Source organism: Amphiprion ocellaris, chromosome 24 (assembly GCF_022539595.1).
Source record: "Amphiprion ocellaris isolate individual 3 ecotype Okinawa chromosome 24, ASM2253959v1, whole genome shotgun sequence".
NCBI lineage: Eukaryota > Metazoa > Chordata > Actinopteri > Pomacentridae > Amphiprion > Amphiprion ocellaris.
Window position 1 is genome coordinate 17,968,167 of NC_072789.1, and position 16,699 is coordinate 17,984,865.

The 16,699-nt window shown below is 43.7% G+C and overlaps 1 protein-coding gene across 1 annotated transcript; it reads right to left on the bottom strand.

Annotated features, from left to right (window-relative positions):
- Positions 1-1,201: 1,201 nt before the first annotated feature.
- LOC118470038 (uncharacterized) lies at positions 1,202-6,642 on the bottom strand. The gene is made up of 4 exons (XM_035946512.2): positions 5,795-6,642; positions 4,397-4,519; positions 3,911-4,008; positions 1,202-3,157 (listed from the first exon to the last, which is right to left on the bottom strand). The coding sequence occupies exons 1-4, from the start codon at positions 6,141-6,143 to the stop codon at positions 3,068-3,070; spliced, it is 660 nt and encodes a 219-aa protein (XP_035802405.1). The 5' UTR covers positions 6,144-6,642; the 3' UTR covers positions 1,202-3,067.
- Between the last annotated feature and the right edge of the window lie 10,057 nt (positions 6,643-16,699).

The window sequence follows — 16,699 nt, forward strand, 5'->3', positions numbered from 1 at the left end:
TATTCAGAAACATTTGATTTATTTTCTGTGAAGTACATTTTATAGTATCAGGTACTGCAATAAAACTCAAATACTTAAGTACTACACTCCCTTTTAATACTACACTTCTGTCATGTTACCCAAATTACTGCTGCTGTCCTTTTAGTAAATATATTAAAACTTCTATTAGTGCTGCTACATTTACCACATGTACTACTATGACTACTGCAACTAGAACTAGTACTGCTCCTGTAACTGCTGCTACTACTCAGCTGATCTGCACAGTTTTCAGAGTAACGCCACAGCGCCTCCAAGTGGAGCCACATAGTACTGCAGTACATACAGTACTACAGCTACAGAGACAGTACACACACTACACAGCACCAGAGAGTACAGTACTTTAAAATATTATTGAAATCTGAAATGATTTTAAAGTTTCACCTCTCAGTAGTAGACTGATTACTTCAGAGTATTTTCTCTAAAGAGTCATAGTACCACTAATCAGGAGGTACAGAAGGAGTCATAGTACCACTAATCAGGAGGTATAGAAGGAGTCATAGTACCACTAATCAGAAGGTCTAGAAGGAGTCATAGTACCACTAATCAGGAGGTCTAGAAGGAGTCATAGTACCACTAATCAGGAGGTACAGAAGGAGTCACAGTACCACTAATCAGGAGGTCTAGGAGGAGTCATAGTACCACTAATCAGGAGGTATAGGAGGAGTCATAGTACCACTAATCAGGAGGTATAGAAGGAGTCATAGTATCACTAATCAGGAGGTCTAGAAGGGGTCATAGTACCACTAATCAGGAGTCATAGTACCACTAATCAGGAGCCATAGTACCACTAATCAAGAGGTCTAGAAGAGTCATAGTACCACGAATCAGGAGGGCTAGGAGGAGTCACAGTACCACTAACAGGAGGTCTAGGAGGATTCATATTACCACTAATCAGGAGGTATAGAAGGAGTCATAGTACCACTAATCAGGCATCATAGTACCACTAATCAGGAGGTCTAGGAGGAGTCATAGTACCTCTAATCAGGAGGTCTAGATGTAGTCATAGTACCACTAATCAGGAGTCATAGTTCCACTAATCAGGAGGTCTAGGAGGAGTCATAGTACCACTGATCAGGAGTTATAGTACTACTAATCAGGAGGTCTAGGAGGAGTCATAGTACCATTAATCAGGAGTCATAGTACCATTAATCAGGAGGTCTAGGAGGAGTCATAGTACCACTAATCAGGAGTCATAGTACCATTAATCAGGAGGTCTAGGTGGAGTCATAGTACCACTAATCAGGAGGAATAGTACCAGTAATCAGGAGGTCTAGGAGGAGTCATAGTACCACTAATCAGGGCTTCCAGATGAAAGTTTGCTGAAGAACATGAGAAGAAGCCTGATGGATGCTGGAGAACATTCTTTGGTCAGATAAAGATCAATGAGTTGGGCTCAGATGGAGTCCAGATGTTTGGTGAGAACCTGACCAGGACTACCACAGTGGATGCATAGTCCTGACAGTGAAGCACTGAGGTGGCGGTGTCATGGTAAACTAATAAATACTCTATTTAAAGGTAATCTGATTACTGTGATGTCCAACAGTTTAGGATCGTTTTAATCTGAGGTGATGTTTCTCTGTTGGTTCTTTGTTCTCAGTTATCTCAGTATTTATATCAGTATTTCTACTAAATATTATTTCTATTCAACATTATTTATAATAAATATCATTCAAATTAAGTATTATCTGGATTCTCCTGGTTCTGGTGCCTAACTGGACTGTTGGTGTTTTGTCATCTGATCTTGTGACTGTCATCCTGAGTTCATGTGACCAACAGTCTGGTCAGTTTCTCTTCGTTCATCGTGTTTATTTCCTCCAGTTTTAGTTCATTTCTGACCTCTGAGCTGAAAACCAGAAGCATGACGACGTTAGAAACCTGCTGAATCACCAACTAATGACTCAACTGATAAAGACACAAACAAGGAAACGTCTCTGGCTCGTTTCAGGACTTTAACTCAATTAAAGTGAGGATAAAGTGATTTACAGTATAAACAAATGAATAAAGTTAAAGTAGGTTCAGGGTCAACCAGCTATTTTTCTGTTTACCAGCCAACACACCGCTACCTTCAGCCTGAAACAGGAAGTGGTTTTCAGACGCTCAGCTTGTCTTCTGCATGAACCGTTTGTGGTTAAAAATGGCATTTCTAAAGTGTCTGAAGTTTGTCTGTAACTGAGAATTAAAGGAACTCAGTGCAGCTGCTTTACTGGGATCCAAAGACCAGAAAACCACAAGAGGAGACCAACTCTCAGATCCAGGTCAAGATCAGAGATTAAACCTGATTTAGTTCCAGTTCTTTCAGTGGAAACACCGCAGCAGATGTCTGAGGAACTTCTGGTCTTTGAAGCCTTCAGCTGAGCTTGTGGTTCCTCCTCCCTCAGAGCAGCTGAACCTGCTGCTGCATCAACCACAACATCTTTCAGCTTCCAGAGTTTAGTCTCATTTTATATACAGACGACTTCACTGTTTACCTGAATATTAGTTTAATACCAAGTTTACCTGAATATTGGTTTAATACCAAGTTTACCTGAAGATTAGTTTAATAGACAGTTTCACATCTAATGGAGACTTAAAATAAGAAGATTCACAGTTTAGCATCAGTTTATATTACATAATGAGACCACAAGTCCCTGACAAGTCCAACTGTCCAGGTATCATCTACCTGTCCAGGTATCATCTAAATGTCCAGGTATCATCTAAATGTCCAGGTATCATCTACCTGTCCAGGTATCATTTAAATGTCCAGGTATGGTCCAGATGTCCAGGTATGGTCCACCTGTCCAGGTATAATCTCAATGTCCAGGTGCGGTCCAGGTGTCCAAGTATGGTCCAGGAATGGTCCAGGTGTCTGGGTGTGTCCAGGTGTGGTCCAGGTGTGTCCAGGTGTGGTCCAGGTATGGTCCAGGTGTGTCCAGGTATGGTCTACCTGTCCAGGTGTGTCCAGGTATAATCCAGGTGTCCAGGTGTGGTTCAGGTGTCCAGGTGTGTCCAGGTGTGTCCAGGTGTGTCCGGGTGTGCCCGGGTGTGTCTGTCAGCAGTGAGGAAGCTGAACTTTGTAGTATACTCCATCTGGAGCATCAGCAGCAGCAACTCTACTGGTAGGAAACCGGATCTCCTCGTACTGAAACACAACATGAGTACTCAGTACAGGAGTAGTACTATGGATAGTACTGTGAGTACTACCAACTGCAGTATGAACAGCACTGGTAGCAGTTTTAGAGGTGTTAGTAGTATTAGTAGTACTACAGATAGTACTGTGAGTACTAGTAACTGCTGTATGAACAGCACTGGTAGCAGTTTTAGAGGTGTTAGTAGTATTAGTAGTACTACAGATAGTACTGGTGGAGGAAGTCTTAGTAGTATTTGTGTTAGCAGTGATAATTCATTAACTTGTTTTAATTAGTTACATTAAAACAAACGTATACATCCCTGATAGCTCACTTTCGTCTGATTGGTCAGCTTCTGGAAGCCTGATGAGGGGCGGAGCTAGTGAGCAGCACTACCTGGAGCAGGTATTACTGTAATACTGATACTGAGTGTTCAGAGTTTTATTTGAACTGAGTTCACCTCGAACACGTTTAACACAAAACCTGACTGTTAACGTTTAAATACAGCAGAAATAAGGACGAACTCAATAAGTTAACTTTAAAAGTCATGTTAGCAGGAATTAGCACTGGCATTAGCAGAAGAGGCAGCAGCTGCTAGTAGCATTAGCTGTGGCATAGCTAATGCTAACAGCAGCAGTGACCACACAAGCTAATGTTGTGTTAGGCGTAGCAGTAGCCTTAAAGGAGTTAGCAGCTAGTGGTAGATTTAGCAGTACCTCTGGTTGTAGCAGCATTAGCATTAGCATTACCATCGTCAGACTGCGTACCTGTGCAGGCTCTGGGTTCTCACAGGTGAAACTTTCAGGATCGTCTTCCTGCTGTTTGTTGTTTTTCCTCTTCAAAGACAACAAGAAACAGCTGAGACCTGGAAACAGACGATCAGGTGAGTCGCCTAAAAATAACCCAACCAACCTGAGATTAACTCAGCTAACCAGAGATTAACTCAACCAATCCGAGATTAACTCAAACAACCTGAGATTAACTCAAACAACCTGAGATTAAAAATACAACTACAGATTAACTCAACCAACCAGAGATTAACGCAACATTCTGAGATTAACTCAACCAGAGATTAACTCAACCAACCTGAGATTAACTCAACCAACCTGAGATTAAAAATACAACTACAGATTAACGCAACCATCCTGAGATTAACTCAACCAACCTGAGATTAACTCAACCAAACTGAGATTAACTCAACCAACCTGGGATTAATAAAAGCAAGCTTAGATTAATAAAACCGAGCTACTCACCTACTACGACCAAACCGAGGATAGCGTTGAGGCTCAGTGAGATGATTACGACCTCTTTACTCTGCAGTAAGCCAAGGTTCTCACAGTTCATCCGGTCCTTCTGGTCTGAGTCAGTAGATGAATCTGAAAAGAAGAAAACGACAAAGAAACCAGAAGTTCTATTAAAATCTCCATCCAACCATAAGGAGAAGAGTTTAGTCAAATACTGAGTCTTTATGAACGAGTCTCGAGTCACATTAGAAAGTGTCGACACCTTTACCGTCCTTCAGACATATCTTAGATGAATTTCCTGACATTGCTGAAAGGTTTTCAGTTATTTCTGACAATCTATGTCTTCTTTTTGACATATTTTTGAGTCATTTTGAATACATTTTATGACATTTTGGTCAGTTTTCATTCATTCTGGTCAGATTTCTAGTCTAAATATCTGAAAACTGGAACCTAGTCTGGTCCAACTTTAACACATCAGATTCTACTGATGTTAGAGCCTCAACAGTTGGAGAAATGTGGAACAAAGACTGTATTTTTGTAGACACATGGATCCATTTATATTCACGTACAGGAACCTTATGGAGACACTATATCGAACATTTACTTTATTTTCAAGGTCCAATAATTAAATTGCATCCTCTGTTGGATCCATTCAATTGTTCTGATCTAATATAAACTGTTCTGTCTGATCTCACCACAGTTCATGCCTGTAGTTTTATTTCTGGAGATACTGAACCTTTAAATGTCTTGTTTAGGGCAGAAATACGAAAATAGAACATGAAGTTCTCTAAAACCAGCTGGAGTATTTAGAGAATTTAGTTTGAGGTCCTGAATAACAAATAATCTGTGAAAACATCTGGATCTGGAATTACCCTCAGCAGCTCTAGATGTTTCTGTAAAAGTAGTTTTAGAACTACTTCACTGTCAGTTTGTCAGATAAACATTCTACATTTAGACGGATTTAAACTACATTTAACAGACGTCTGCAGACCGTTTTCTAGCCCCTGTTTCCTGTGACATCATTTCCTTCGAGGTTCATTTAAGACATTTAAGATCTAAAGTAAAGTTACACCAAACAGATCTTCTAAAACCTTCAGACTGACCCAGGAATCAGAACTTTAACCTCTGAAGCTGCTTCAGTTCATCTGGGTGTCAGATCAACATCATTATTCTTTCATAACACAGAGGAACCTTTAATAGGTTCTAGAAATGTTCAGACATCAGGAGGAAGCAGATTCCTCAAACATCCTCAAACATCTGGAACTTAATTTTTTCTGAAGCGAGACGCGGACACTTAATGATTCAGAATAAAACTAGTTTTGTGAATTTGTTCTGCACCTTGAAATGGACGTTAAAGTTCTTCAAATCAACAGTGATGTTAGACTACTTCATTAAACTGGTTCTTACCTGAGACGAGGCGGAAAATGTCCAAAAAACAAACGTCACCACTGATCTTCCTGCCACACAAGTAAAGTTTTTGGTCCTCTGATGTCATGTTTTTAATCACTAGTCTGTTGTCCAACATTAAATATTTGGTTTCAAAATCATCAGAGCAGAAACTGGGTACATCATCATGATAAGTTCGTCCGATACACACTTTTAAGTGGTTATGAATCTCCAGGGACCAGTAGATCTCAGTATTCCTGATGGAGCAGTTCAGAGTGACGTCTTTACCCAGCATCCCTTTCACCTCCGTCAGGTTCTGGGGCTCTGCACCGACCAGAACCACCAGCAGGACCATCCACAGGAGACCCATGATCAGATCCAGAAGCCAGACGGAATGAACTGAAAGCTGCAGCCTCTGATAGACAGAAGTGTTCTTCACTTCCTCTTTTACTGGGTGATGATGTCATGCAGAAGAAACCACAAATACCAGCTAGGTCTCTCAAGATTCACAAGAACAGGAAGTGGATTCATGAGCAGTAAAAGACTAAAGGAACAAACACCTCCATCCTGCTGCTTCACCTTCAGTCTGGAACAGTAGAAGGAAAACTTTCACATCCAGCAGCTTCAGGAGAACAACTTGTGGTCTGGATTCCTGCTTCACTTCTAACTGCTTGCTGAGGAGTTCCAGGAGGTTCTTCTTTCCACCGACACCACTCATGACCCATTGATGACCCCAGAACATTAAACTGCCTGGTCAGGGTCTCAGGTCTGCATTACAGGGACCTGATCAGTGGAGTAGTTTTACCAGCAGCAGCAGCAACACTTTAGGGAGCATCTGGACCAGGACTCCTCCACAGGACCAGAACCAGGACAGCAGTATAGATACACAGAGTACAGAGGTACTACTTAGTGTACATGTACAGAACAGAGTCCTGGAGCTCCACAGTACAGATGTCTGGTCGTTCCTCCTGAAGGACCTGAAAACTACCTGGGAGGTAAAAATACTCCGTTCAGATCTGAGGAACCCTGATGGATGAAAAGACTCCAGATAGTTCTGATAGGAAGTAGGAACTTCATATTTCATCCGTAGCAGAACTGCAACAGCAACATGGTAGTACATGGAGTAACCTGTGAAAGTACCAGTACTGATGGTAGCAGTACTATGAGTATCTGAGTACCATCATTACTTCAACATGTCTGAACTGATCATGGCGCTCCATCTGCTGTCTGAAAGCTGTTACTGCAACACAATACAGGACCAGAATACTGCAACTAATACTGCAACACGATTACAGTCTCCTTAGAACTACAACTATTACTGCTACTTCTACAAGTACACATTCTACTGCAATAATACAAGGTTTCAGTGTGTTAGAACTTCCGTTTGTACTACAAATGTTACAATACTGTGGTATTTTAACATTTAAATACTACAATTGCTGATTCTACTGTCAGTACCAATATGACTACTACTTACTACTACTAATCATGTTGGAACTCGTACTACTATTGCTACTACTACTACTACTACTACTACTACTATTACTACTACTAGTACTAGTACTACTACTACTACTACTTCACTACTACTACTACTAGTACTACTACTACTACTGCTACTATTACTACTACTACGACTACTACTAGTACTACTACTACTATGACTACTACTACTACTACTACTACTCATATTTTAACTAGTACCACTACCTGTACTACATCTTTTACCACTGTTCTGATTAAAACTACAAGTGCTGCTGCTTCTACTGCTTTCTTGAATGATACTGCCACTAATACTGCAGTATCTACTACAGCTACCCATAATCCTTGTGTACTACTGCTGTTATTAGTACTACTAACCCCATAAATACCTTTATTTAAATAGTTTTTTACTCTTACAATTATAGAAACTTTACAAATCAATGCTGTTCTTCTGCTACAGTAACTAACTACTAATGTTAGTACTACTATGATTGCTAAAGTACTTTAAATACTTCTGTTACAATCACAAATACTGCAACCACTCATTTTGACTGCTACCTGTACTACATCCGTTACCACTGTTTCTTATTAAAACTCCAGGTGAACTAGGTGCTACTACTACTACTACTACTACTACTGTTAATGACTATGTTGTTAGTACTACTACCTGCAGTAATAACTACTGCTATTCTGATTACAGAAACTTTACAGTACAACTACCAATGCTATTTTCCTGCTACTGTAACTCACTACTGCTACAGTTAGTACTGCTAGATTTATACTTCAAACTACTAATTAAAACTTCAGCTACTGTTACAAATACTACTTCTACTGCAGTACTAATACTGTAAACTTATAGTATGAGACAGTATTATGGTGTCTGTTGTTGAATTCCAACCTGAGAGAGTTTAAACTGGTAGAAAATACACAGAACTCACAGCCGTTTACTTCTTTAAGGAGTATATTTGTGTATTTTTCCTGTGGTACATTAAAACTACACAGTATTGATGCAGTATTCAGGTTTTATTGACTCATTTGAGGCCAAAAATACAATAAAGTTTATTTTTAATTCTTCTTTAGAAACTCAAAACTAGATTTCTTCAACTTTGGACGAAGAGCAGAAACATCTTTCAGAGTTTCTTCATCGTCGCCCGGCTGGCTGAGACCTGATCTCCTCAACCTGGAACACTAAAAGTACACTGGAGTAGTAGTACTGCAGTAGATAGTACTGTTGTACGCTTGAGTAGTAGTACTGCAGTAGATAGTACTGTAGTACACTGGAGTAGTAGTACTGCAGTAGATAGTACTGTAGTACGCTGGAGAAGTAGTACTGCAGTAGATAGTACTGTAGTACGCTGGAGTAGTAGTACAGCAGTAGATAGTACTGTAGTACACTGGAGTAGTAGTGCTGCAGTAGATAGTACTGTGAGCAGTCAGAGAGGATGAAACATAGCATTAGCAGCAGCTGATGTTAGCTTTGGCCGTAATAAATGTGTAAATTCTCAGACATCAGGTCTCACAATCCTCTGAGCTTCAGCAGAAACTGGATGTTCTGGTTCTTGAAGTCCAAAGCGCCTGGTGAGGGGCAACACTAGGTGTTTATGGAGGTGGAACCACCTGGTGAGGTAACTCAGACTGTTCAGATACTGCTGAAGTTGATCATAGGTGTTTGGGTTCATTCAGAACGTGGACTTTGCGGTCTGGACTGGAACAGCATCTCTGAACAGTGGAGGTTCTATGACACCGATCAGGTACCTGAGATCCCTCCCCAGGCGGTTTCACTTTCATTAACACCTGGAGGCCTGGGAGTCATGTGGTCTGAAGGTAAGAATAGAAACCTGAGGCTGCCTGGTGAACATTATTCATGTTTGTTTCGGGTTGTTCGGTTCTAAACAGTCTCTAACGGTTCTAAAACCGCCTGGGGAGGGAGGTCAGGATGTTATTGTTGACACCTGGAACTCCTCCCCAGTCAGGTAGAACTAAAGAATCCTCCTGGATGAAGGTGAAACATCTTCAAGAACCAAAAACAGAAGTCCATTTTTGACTGAAGCTGTTAGCATTAGCATTAGCTATGAATACTAGCTAAAAGATTTACACATGTAGGTTTCACTGAATGTACAGAAATGATTAAAAACATGTTTTTCTTTTGTCATTGAGGCTCATTCAGTGATACTGTTTCATATAAAAAGTAGCTGCTGTTAGCATTAGCGTTCACAGTCTCAATGCTAACAGCAGTGGTTGGTTTACCTGAACAGTCTGAAGGGTCTCTGAGTTCTCGTAGGTCACATCTGGAGGTTCGTCCACCTGTCGGGTTCGTTCTTTACTCTTCAGATACGACGACAGACAAACCAAACCTGCCAGCAGAGCGACGGGTGAGTCAGCTGATCGGAAAACACCACTAACTACAGCTAGCTAACTCACCCATGATGAGGAAGACGAGGACGGTAACTACGAGGGCTGAGCGATAAACCAGGACCAGCTGGTTCTGGGTTCTGCAGTCAGATGGACTTGGAAGAACATCTGGAACATCTGGAAGAAAACAACAGTTCTCTAAAACTAGATTCACTCTGATCAAAGTTCTCTTGTCGTGTCTGAGAAGTTTCACAGTTAAAGGATGTTTAAATCTTCAGGTTAGAAGGTGGTGATGACTGAAACTGTCCAGCAGATGGAGACACTGAGCCTGTAATAAAACTAGAAGCAAACTGAGGTAGAGTAAAGGTTTTTCACAGGAAGTTCTCAGTAGAAGCTGAGGTTGACCACAACAAAGGTGTTATTTCTGAGGCAGAAACTTTGTCCTTCTTTGGACACGAATCAACTTTCATCTGCTTGGACCCTGAAGTTGGTCTTCAGTTGTTGATTAGAGATAAAATCTGCTTGTTTTTGTATCTTTGTGATAATTTTGCCTCTTAAATGTCTTAATTCTGGGTTTCTGATGCTGTTTACCGACACAGATCCTGTTGAATGTTTCTCTGGACAGAATATTTTATCCAACCAGAAAACAAACAACCTTAAACTCTATCATTAATGAAAACACAGATCAGGAGACTTCATGTTGTTCTTACCTGAGATGAGGAGGAAAGTGTCCAGAAAACGAACGTCACCACGGATCTTCCTGCCACACAGGTAAAGTCTTCGGTCCTCTGATGTCATGTTTTTAATCACTAGTCTGTTATCCATCATTAAATATTTGGATTCTAAACCAGGAGAGCAGAAACTGGGTACATCATCATGATAAGTTCGTCCGATACACACTTTTAAGTGGTTATGAATCTCCATGGACCAAAGGATATCAGTATTCCTGATGGAGCAGTTCAGACTGACGTCTTTACCCAGCATCCCTTTCACCTCCATCAGGTTCTGGGCCTCTGCACCGACCAGAACCACCAGCAGAACCATCCACAGGAGACCCATGATCAGATCCAGAAGCCAGACGGAGTCGACTGAAAGCTGCAGCCTCTGACAGACAGAAGTGTACTTCACTTCCTGTTTCACAGGATGATGAACTATAGAAGAAACCACAAATACCACGTACCAGGGGGAGGCTATAAATGCCTTTCGGGAGGGACAACACCAGGTAATCAGTTCAAATCAATCTTTATTGTAGAACTAGAAGATGTCCTAGCTTTATTTTTCTGTCATTTTGCTTCTTATGGCTACTGGTATTTTATGAAAGACCACAATTATGCTCCTTGTATGTCTGAAAAGGCTCATTCAGCCCAGACCTGATGTAAGAGGAGATGCTCTACGGACAAACTAAAGTCTCTCAGTGTCCCTGTAGACCTGTCCTTGGTCCTAGTAGAACCTTCAGGTTGTCACCAAACTGTTCAGGAGGAAACATCTTCAGTGTTGAACATCCTGAAGACACACCTGGTTCTTGGTGGTGATACTGAGGTATCTCTGTCCCTTCATCTCTCATTCTCTTGGTCTTTAGGTCATCTGCTGGATTCTGCAGCTACTCATCAATGAATGGTCCACCTTGGCCCTACAGTCTGTCAACAATACTGAGTTTTCTGTTCTCAACATGCAGCAGATTAGCCTCCTTCTTACTATTTATTTTGTCTGTCAGTGTCAATCCTGCTATAGAGCTAGTCTGATGTTGTGTGATCTGCCTGGATATAAAAATATAGTAGCTTGTTAAGATAAGATAAGATGGCGCCGTGCCAGCGGCAGCTAGTTACAGCAGCTCCGGTTAACTTTAGGTCTGTTTAGTTATTTTTGTAGTTTTCTTCTCTTTTTAAGTTTTTCTTTTCAGCAAGTAGGGTGACGCTTTTGTACGGGACAGACATGGATGTGCAAATAGTGTTTTCCCTACTTTGTTTACTACTGTTTTCGGAACTTTTTAAATCCGCATCTGGTGACCCGTTCAGCCATGGCTCCATTGTTTACAGTCGGGAACAGCTGTTGGCACTGAGCCAGGCCAGGCCGCCGTCGTGGGAGAGACCAGACATCCCAGCTGAGCTCCGCAGAAGGAGGAGAGGATGCCGGGCAGGACTGAAGCATCGGGAGAAGAGGAGACGCTACAAGCCGTCCGTTCCATCTGTGATTATGGGGAATGTGAGGTCTCTCCCGAATAAGATGGAAGAACTGACGGCGCTGACCAGGCTGCAGTGGGAGTATAGGGAGAGCAGCCTCATGATGTTCACGGAGTCATGGCTGAACGAACTCACTCCGGACTCACTTTTAACTCTGGACGGATTCCATCTGGTCAGAGCGGACCGGAACGCGAGGGAGAGTGGTAAGAGAAAGGGTGGGGGCCTCACGATGTATGTGAATGAGAGATGGTGTAATGCTGGACATATTAGTTATAAAGAGCAGCTCTGCACTAAGGATGTAGAATTACTGGCGGTCAGTCTGCGTCCGTTCTATCTGCCCCGGGAGTATTCACATGTAATAGCCATTACTGTGTACATCCCTCCCTCGGCTGATGCGGCTGCAGCCTGTGAACTCATCCACAGTGTAGTGTCCCAGCTGCAAACATCTCACCCTCAGTCTCTTATTATCATCTCAGGAGACTTTAATCATGCATCGCTCTCTGCCACTCTCCCCACGTTCACCCAGTACGTGACCTGCCATACCAGAGACAATAAAACCCTGGACCTGCTGTATGCAAACATCAAGGATGCATACAGCTCCTCACCCCTCCCCCCACTGGGCCACTCAGATCACAACCTGGTGAGACTGCAGCCCATTTACATACCTATGGTGAAGAAACAACCCCCCACCATCAGGTATGTGAAGAAGTGGTCTGACGAGGCCACTGAGGCGCTGCAGGACTGCTTTGAGACCACAGACTGGGATGTGCTGTGTGGTCCACACGGGGAGGACATTGATGCACTGACAGACACTGTTACGGACTATATCAACTTCTGTGCAGAGAACATCGTACCGACCAGGAAAGTACGGTGTTTCTCTAACAGCAAACCCTGGGTGTCCCTGGAACTGAAGGCCCTGCTGAAGGAGAAGAGGAGGGTCTTTGGATCTGGGGACAAAGAGGAGCTGAGGAGGGTGCAGAAGGAGATAAAGAAGAAGATCAAGGCGGACAAGGCCAGCTACAGGACCAAGATGGAATCTCACCTGCAGGACAATAACACAAGGGAGGTCTGGAGAGACCTGAGATCCATCTCTGGTTACAGCAGAGGCCATGAGAGGGGAGCTGCAGCAGGAGGCCAGGAGTGGACCAATGAGCTGAATCTGTTCTTTAACAGATTCGACTCTGCTCCCACTCCTCCCCCCTCTCATCAAAGCACCGACCAGCCAGCTCCTTCTTCACACCTCAGCTCTCTAGCACCAACACCACCAACAGCACCCCTCCTCCCATCCCCGTCTTCTACCACCTCCGGACTCCGCATACAGCCCCATCACCCCTCCCCCTGCCACCCTCCCCCTGCCTCTCCATAACAGCTGATCAGGTGAGAAGTGAACTTAAAAAGATCAAGACCAGGAAAGCTGCAGGTCCTGATGGAATCAGCTCCAGACTCCTTAGAGACTGTGCAGACCAGCTCTGTCAGGTGCTGCTGCACATCTTTAACCTGAGCCTGAGTCTGGAGAGGGTTCCTCTGTTATGGAAGACTTCCTGCCTGGTTCCTGTCTCTAAGACCAGGAACCCCAGGGAGCCTAACCACTTCAGACCTGTGGCCCTCACTTCTCACCTGATGAAGACCATGGAGAGGATCGTCCTCAAGAACCTCCGTCCCCAGGTGAGCCAGTATCTGGATCCACTGCAGTTCGCCTACCAACCGAACATTGGAGTGGATGATGCAGTGGTCTACCTGCTGCACAGATCACTGACTCACCTGGAGAAACCCAGCAGCACTGTGAGGGTCATGTTCTTTGACTTCTCCAGTGCTTTCAACACCATCCAGCCTTCTCTGCTTAGGGTGAAGCTTGAAGGAGCGGGAGTAGACTGTCACCTGGCTGCTTGGACCATCGACTACCTCACCATCAGACCACAGTACGTGAGGCTTCAGGACTGTGTGTCTGATGTGGTAGTCAGCAGCATGGAGGTCCACAGGGGACAGTGCTCTCCCCCTTTCTCTTCACCCTGTACACATCGGACTTCCACTACAACTCTGGGAGCTGTCACCTCCAGAAGTTCTCCGATGATACAGCCATTGTTGGGTGCGTATCTGAAGGGGACGAGCGGGAGTACAGGATGGTCATCTCTGACTTTGTGGACTGGTGTGAGCGAAACCATCTGCAGCTCAACGCCAGTAAGACGAAGGAGATGATCGTGGACTTCAGCAGGAGGAGGACACCCCAGACTGAACCGGTGAACATCCAGGGTTTGGACATTGACATGGTGGACACATACAAATACCTGGGTGTTCACCTCAACAATAAACTGGACTGGACACACAATACAGAGGTCCTGTACAAGAAGGGCCAAAGTCGTCTCCACCTGCTGAGGAGACTGAGGTCCTTTGGAGTGTGCAGGACTCTGCTCAGGACATTTTATGACTCTGTGGTAGCGTCTGCTATTTTCTATGCAGTGGTCTGCTGGGGAGCAGGGAGCACTGAAAGGGACAGAAAGAGACTAAACAGACTGGTCAGGAGGGCCGGTTCTGTCCTGGACTGTTCCCTGGACTCCATAGAGGAGGTGGGTGAGAGGAGGATGTTGGCAAAGCTCACATCCATCATGGACAATCCCTCTCACCCACTGCATGACACTGTGGGGTCTTTAAGCAGCTCCTTCAGCAGCAGACTGAGACATCCACCCTGCAAGAAAGAGCGCTATCGCAGGTCCTTCATCCCATCTGCTATAAGACTTTACAACATCAGCATCACTGGCTGATGTTAACATAAACTGGACTATATCATTACCACCCCAAACCATAAAATTTGCACTGACATTCTTGCACTGCACATCTCTGCACTTTTAAACTTTATTTTTATTTTTATTTTTTCTGTTAAAAAATTTTGCCACCCTTGTATATATTGTAAATAAAGCAGCTGTAACAATGTAAATTTCCCCTGGAGTGGGGAGAAATAAAGAACTTTATCTTATCTTATCTTATCTTATAAGATAAACTTTATTGATCAAACAATGGGGAAAATTCTCAGTTACAGCAGCTCCAAAAGAAAAAGTATCCATCCATCCATCCTCTTCCTCTTATCCCGGGTCGGGTCATGGAGGCAGCAGATGAAGCAGATCATTCCAGACGTTCCTCCTCCCACCAACTTTCCAGCTCTTCCTGGGGATCCCGAGGCATTCCTAGGCCAGATGAGATATATAATCCCTCCAGAAGGTTCTGGGTCTACCCCGGGGTCTCCTCCTAGGAGGATGTGTTCAGAAAACCTCCAAAGAAAGTCTCCCTGGAGGATCTTAATCAGATATCCAAACCACCTCAGCTGGTTCCTTTAGAGGTGAAGGATCTGCAGCTTTACTCCAAGCTCCCTGTGGATGTCTGAGCTCCTCCCCCTATCTCTAAGGCTGAGCCCAGACACCCTAAGGAGGAAGCTCATTTCAGCCGCTTGGATCCACGATCGCATTCCTTGGGTCACTACCCAGAGCTCATGACCATAGGTGAGGGTTGGAGCATAGATGGATGGTAAACTCCTTGAGGTTCAGTTCCCTCTTCACCACGACGGTTCGGTACAACGCCTTCATTACTGCTGACACTGCACCAATCCTCCTGTCCATCTCTAGCTCCATTTTCCCATCACTCCTGAACAACATCGTGAGATACTTGAACTCCTTCACTTGGGGAATCAACTCCCCCCCAACCCAGAGGGAACAATCCACCGGTTTCCATCAGAGAACCATGGCCTCAGACTTGGAGGTTCTGATCCACATCCCCACTGCTTCACACTCAGCTGCAAACCACTCCAGTGCTGCTGAAGGTCTGATGAACCAACAGAACCAGATCATCTGCAAAAAGCAGAGATGAGATCGTGAGGTCCTCAAACCAGACACCCTCCTCACCCCAGCTGATCCTTGAGATCCTGTACATGAAGACCAGAACAGGATCAGAGACAAGGGGCAGCCCTGGAGGAGTCCAACACCCACTGGAAATGAGTCTGACTTTGTGCTGACTATGTGGACACAGCTCTCACTTTGATTGTACAGGGACTGAATGGCTCGTATCAGAGAGCCTGGTACCCCATACTCCCTCAGTATCCCATACTCCCTCAGTACCCCATACTCCCTCAGTACCCCATACTCCCTCAGTACCCCCACAGAGCCCCTCAGGGGACACAGAATATGGAGATACTACTTAGTGTACATGTATAGAACAGAGTCCTGGAGGTAACAAAGTTTTCTTATCCTGAAATTTAAACATACAGTTGGTAACAAAAGTTTTGGCAACTATAGAGTCCATGTTTATCATCAGTCTTTAGTTTCTATTGACTCCTAGAACTCTGAATTTATGGTGGAATCCCTGAAATATGAATCTTTCACAAAAACGATCCTGTACAGTGTTTCCTCTACATTCATTCAGCAGCGGCAAGCTGCCATTCCTAAATCCTAGCTGCCGCTCCTTCAAATTTCTTTCTTTTTTTTGTGTTATTGTTGCTAATCCACCACCGCCGCATGTCTCCACCTTCACAACAGAGTCCTGCACTGTGTCAGGTACTGGCGAGTACTAAGGTAAACTACAGATAACTATCCTGCTCAGTATCTACTCTTTGATACGTCGGGTTAATACAACGTTAATTACTCACGAGAGCGCAGCCTTGAAAGTGACGTCCCGTCCAGCATCCAGACTCCAGGTCAGAGTCAGAGGAGTGACATCTTGGAAAATAGGGCAGCAGGTTACCAGAGAAAAATTATTAGCTGAAGATAACTCATAATAGATTTTACAAGTTAAATAGACACTCGCAAAATATTGATGGCCAGCTAACATTACATAGCACATCGGTAGCTTCAGTTAATTGGGCCCGGTGTCAACTCAGTGTCTAACAGGAGTAAACTATTGATAGCATTAAGCTAATATCTATACTCCA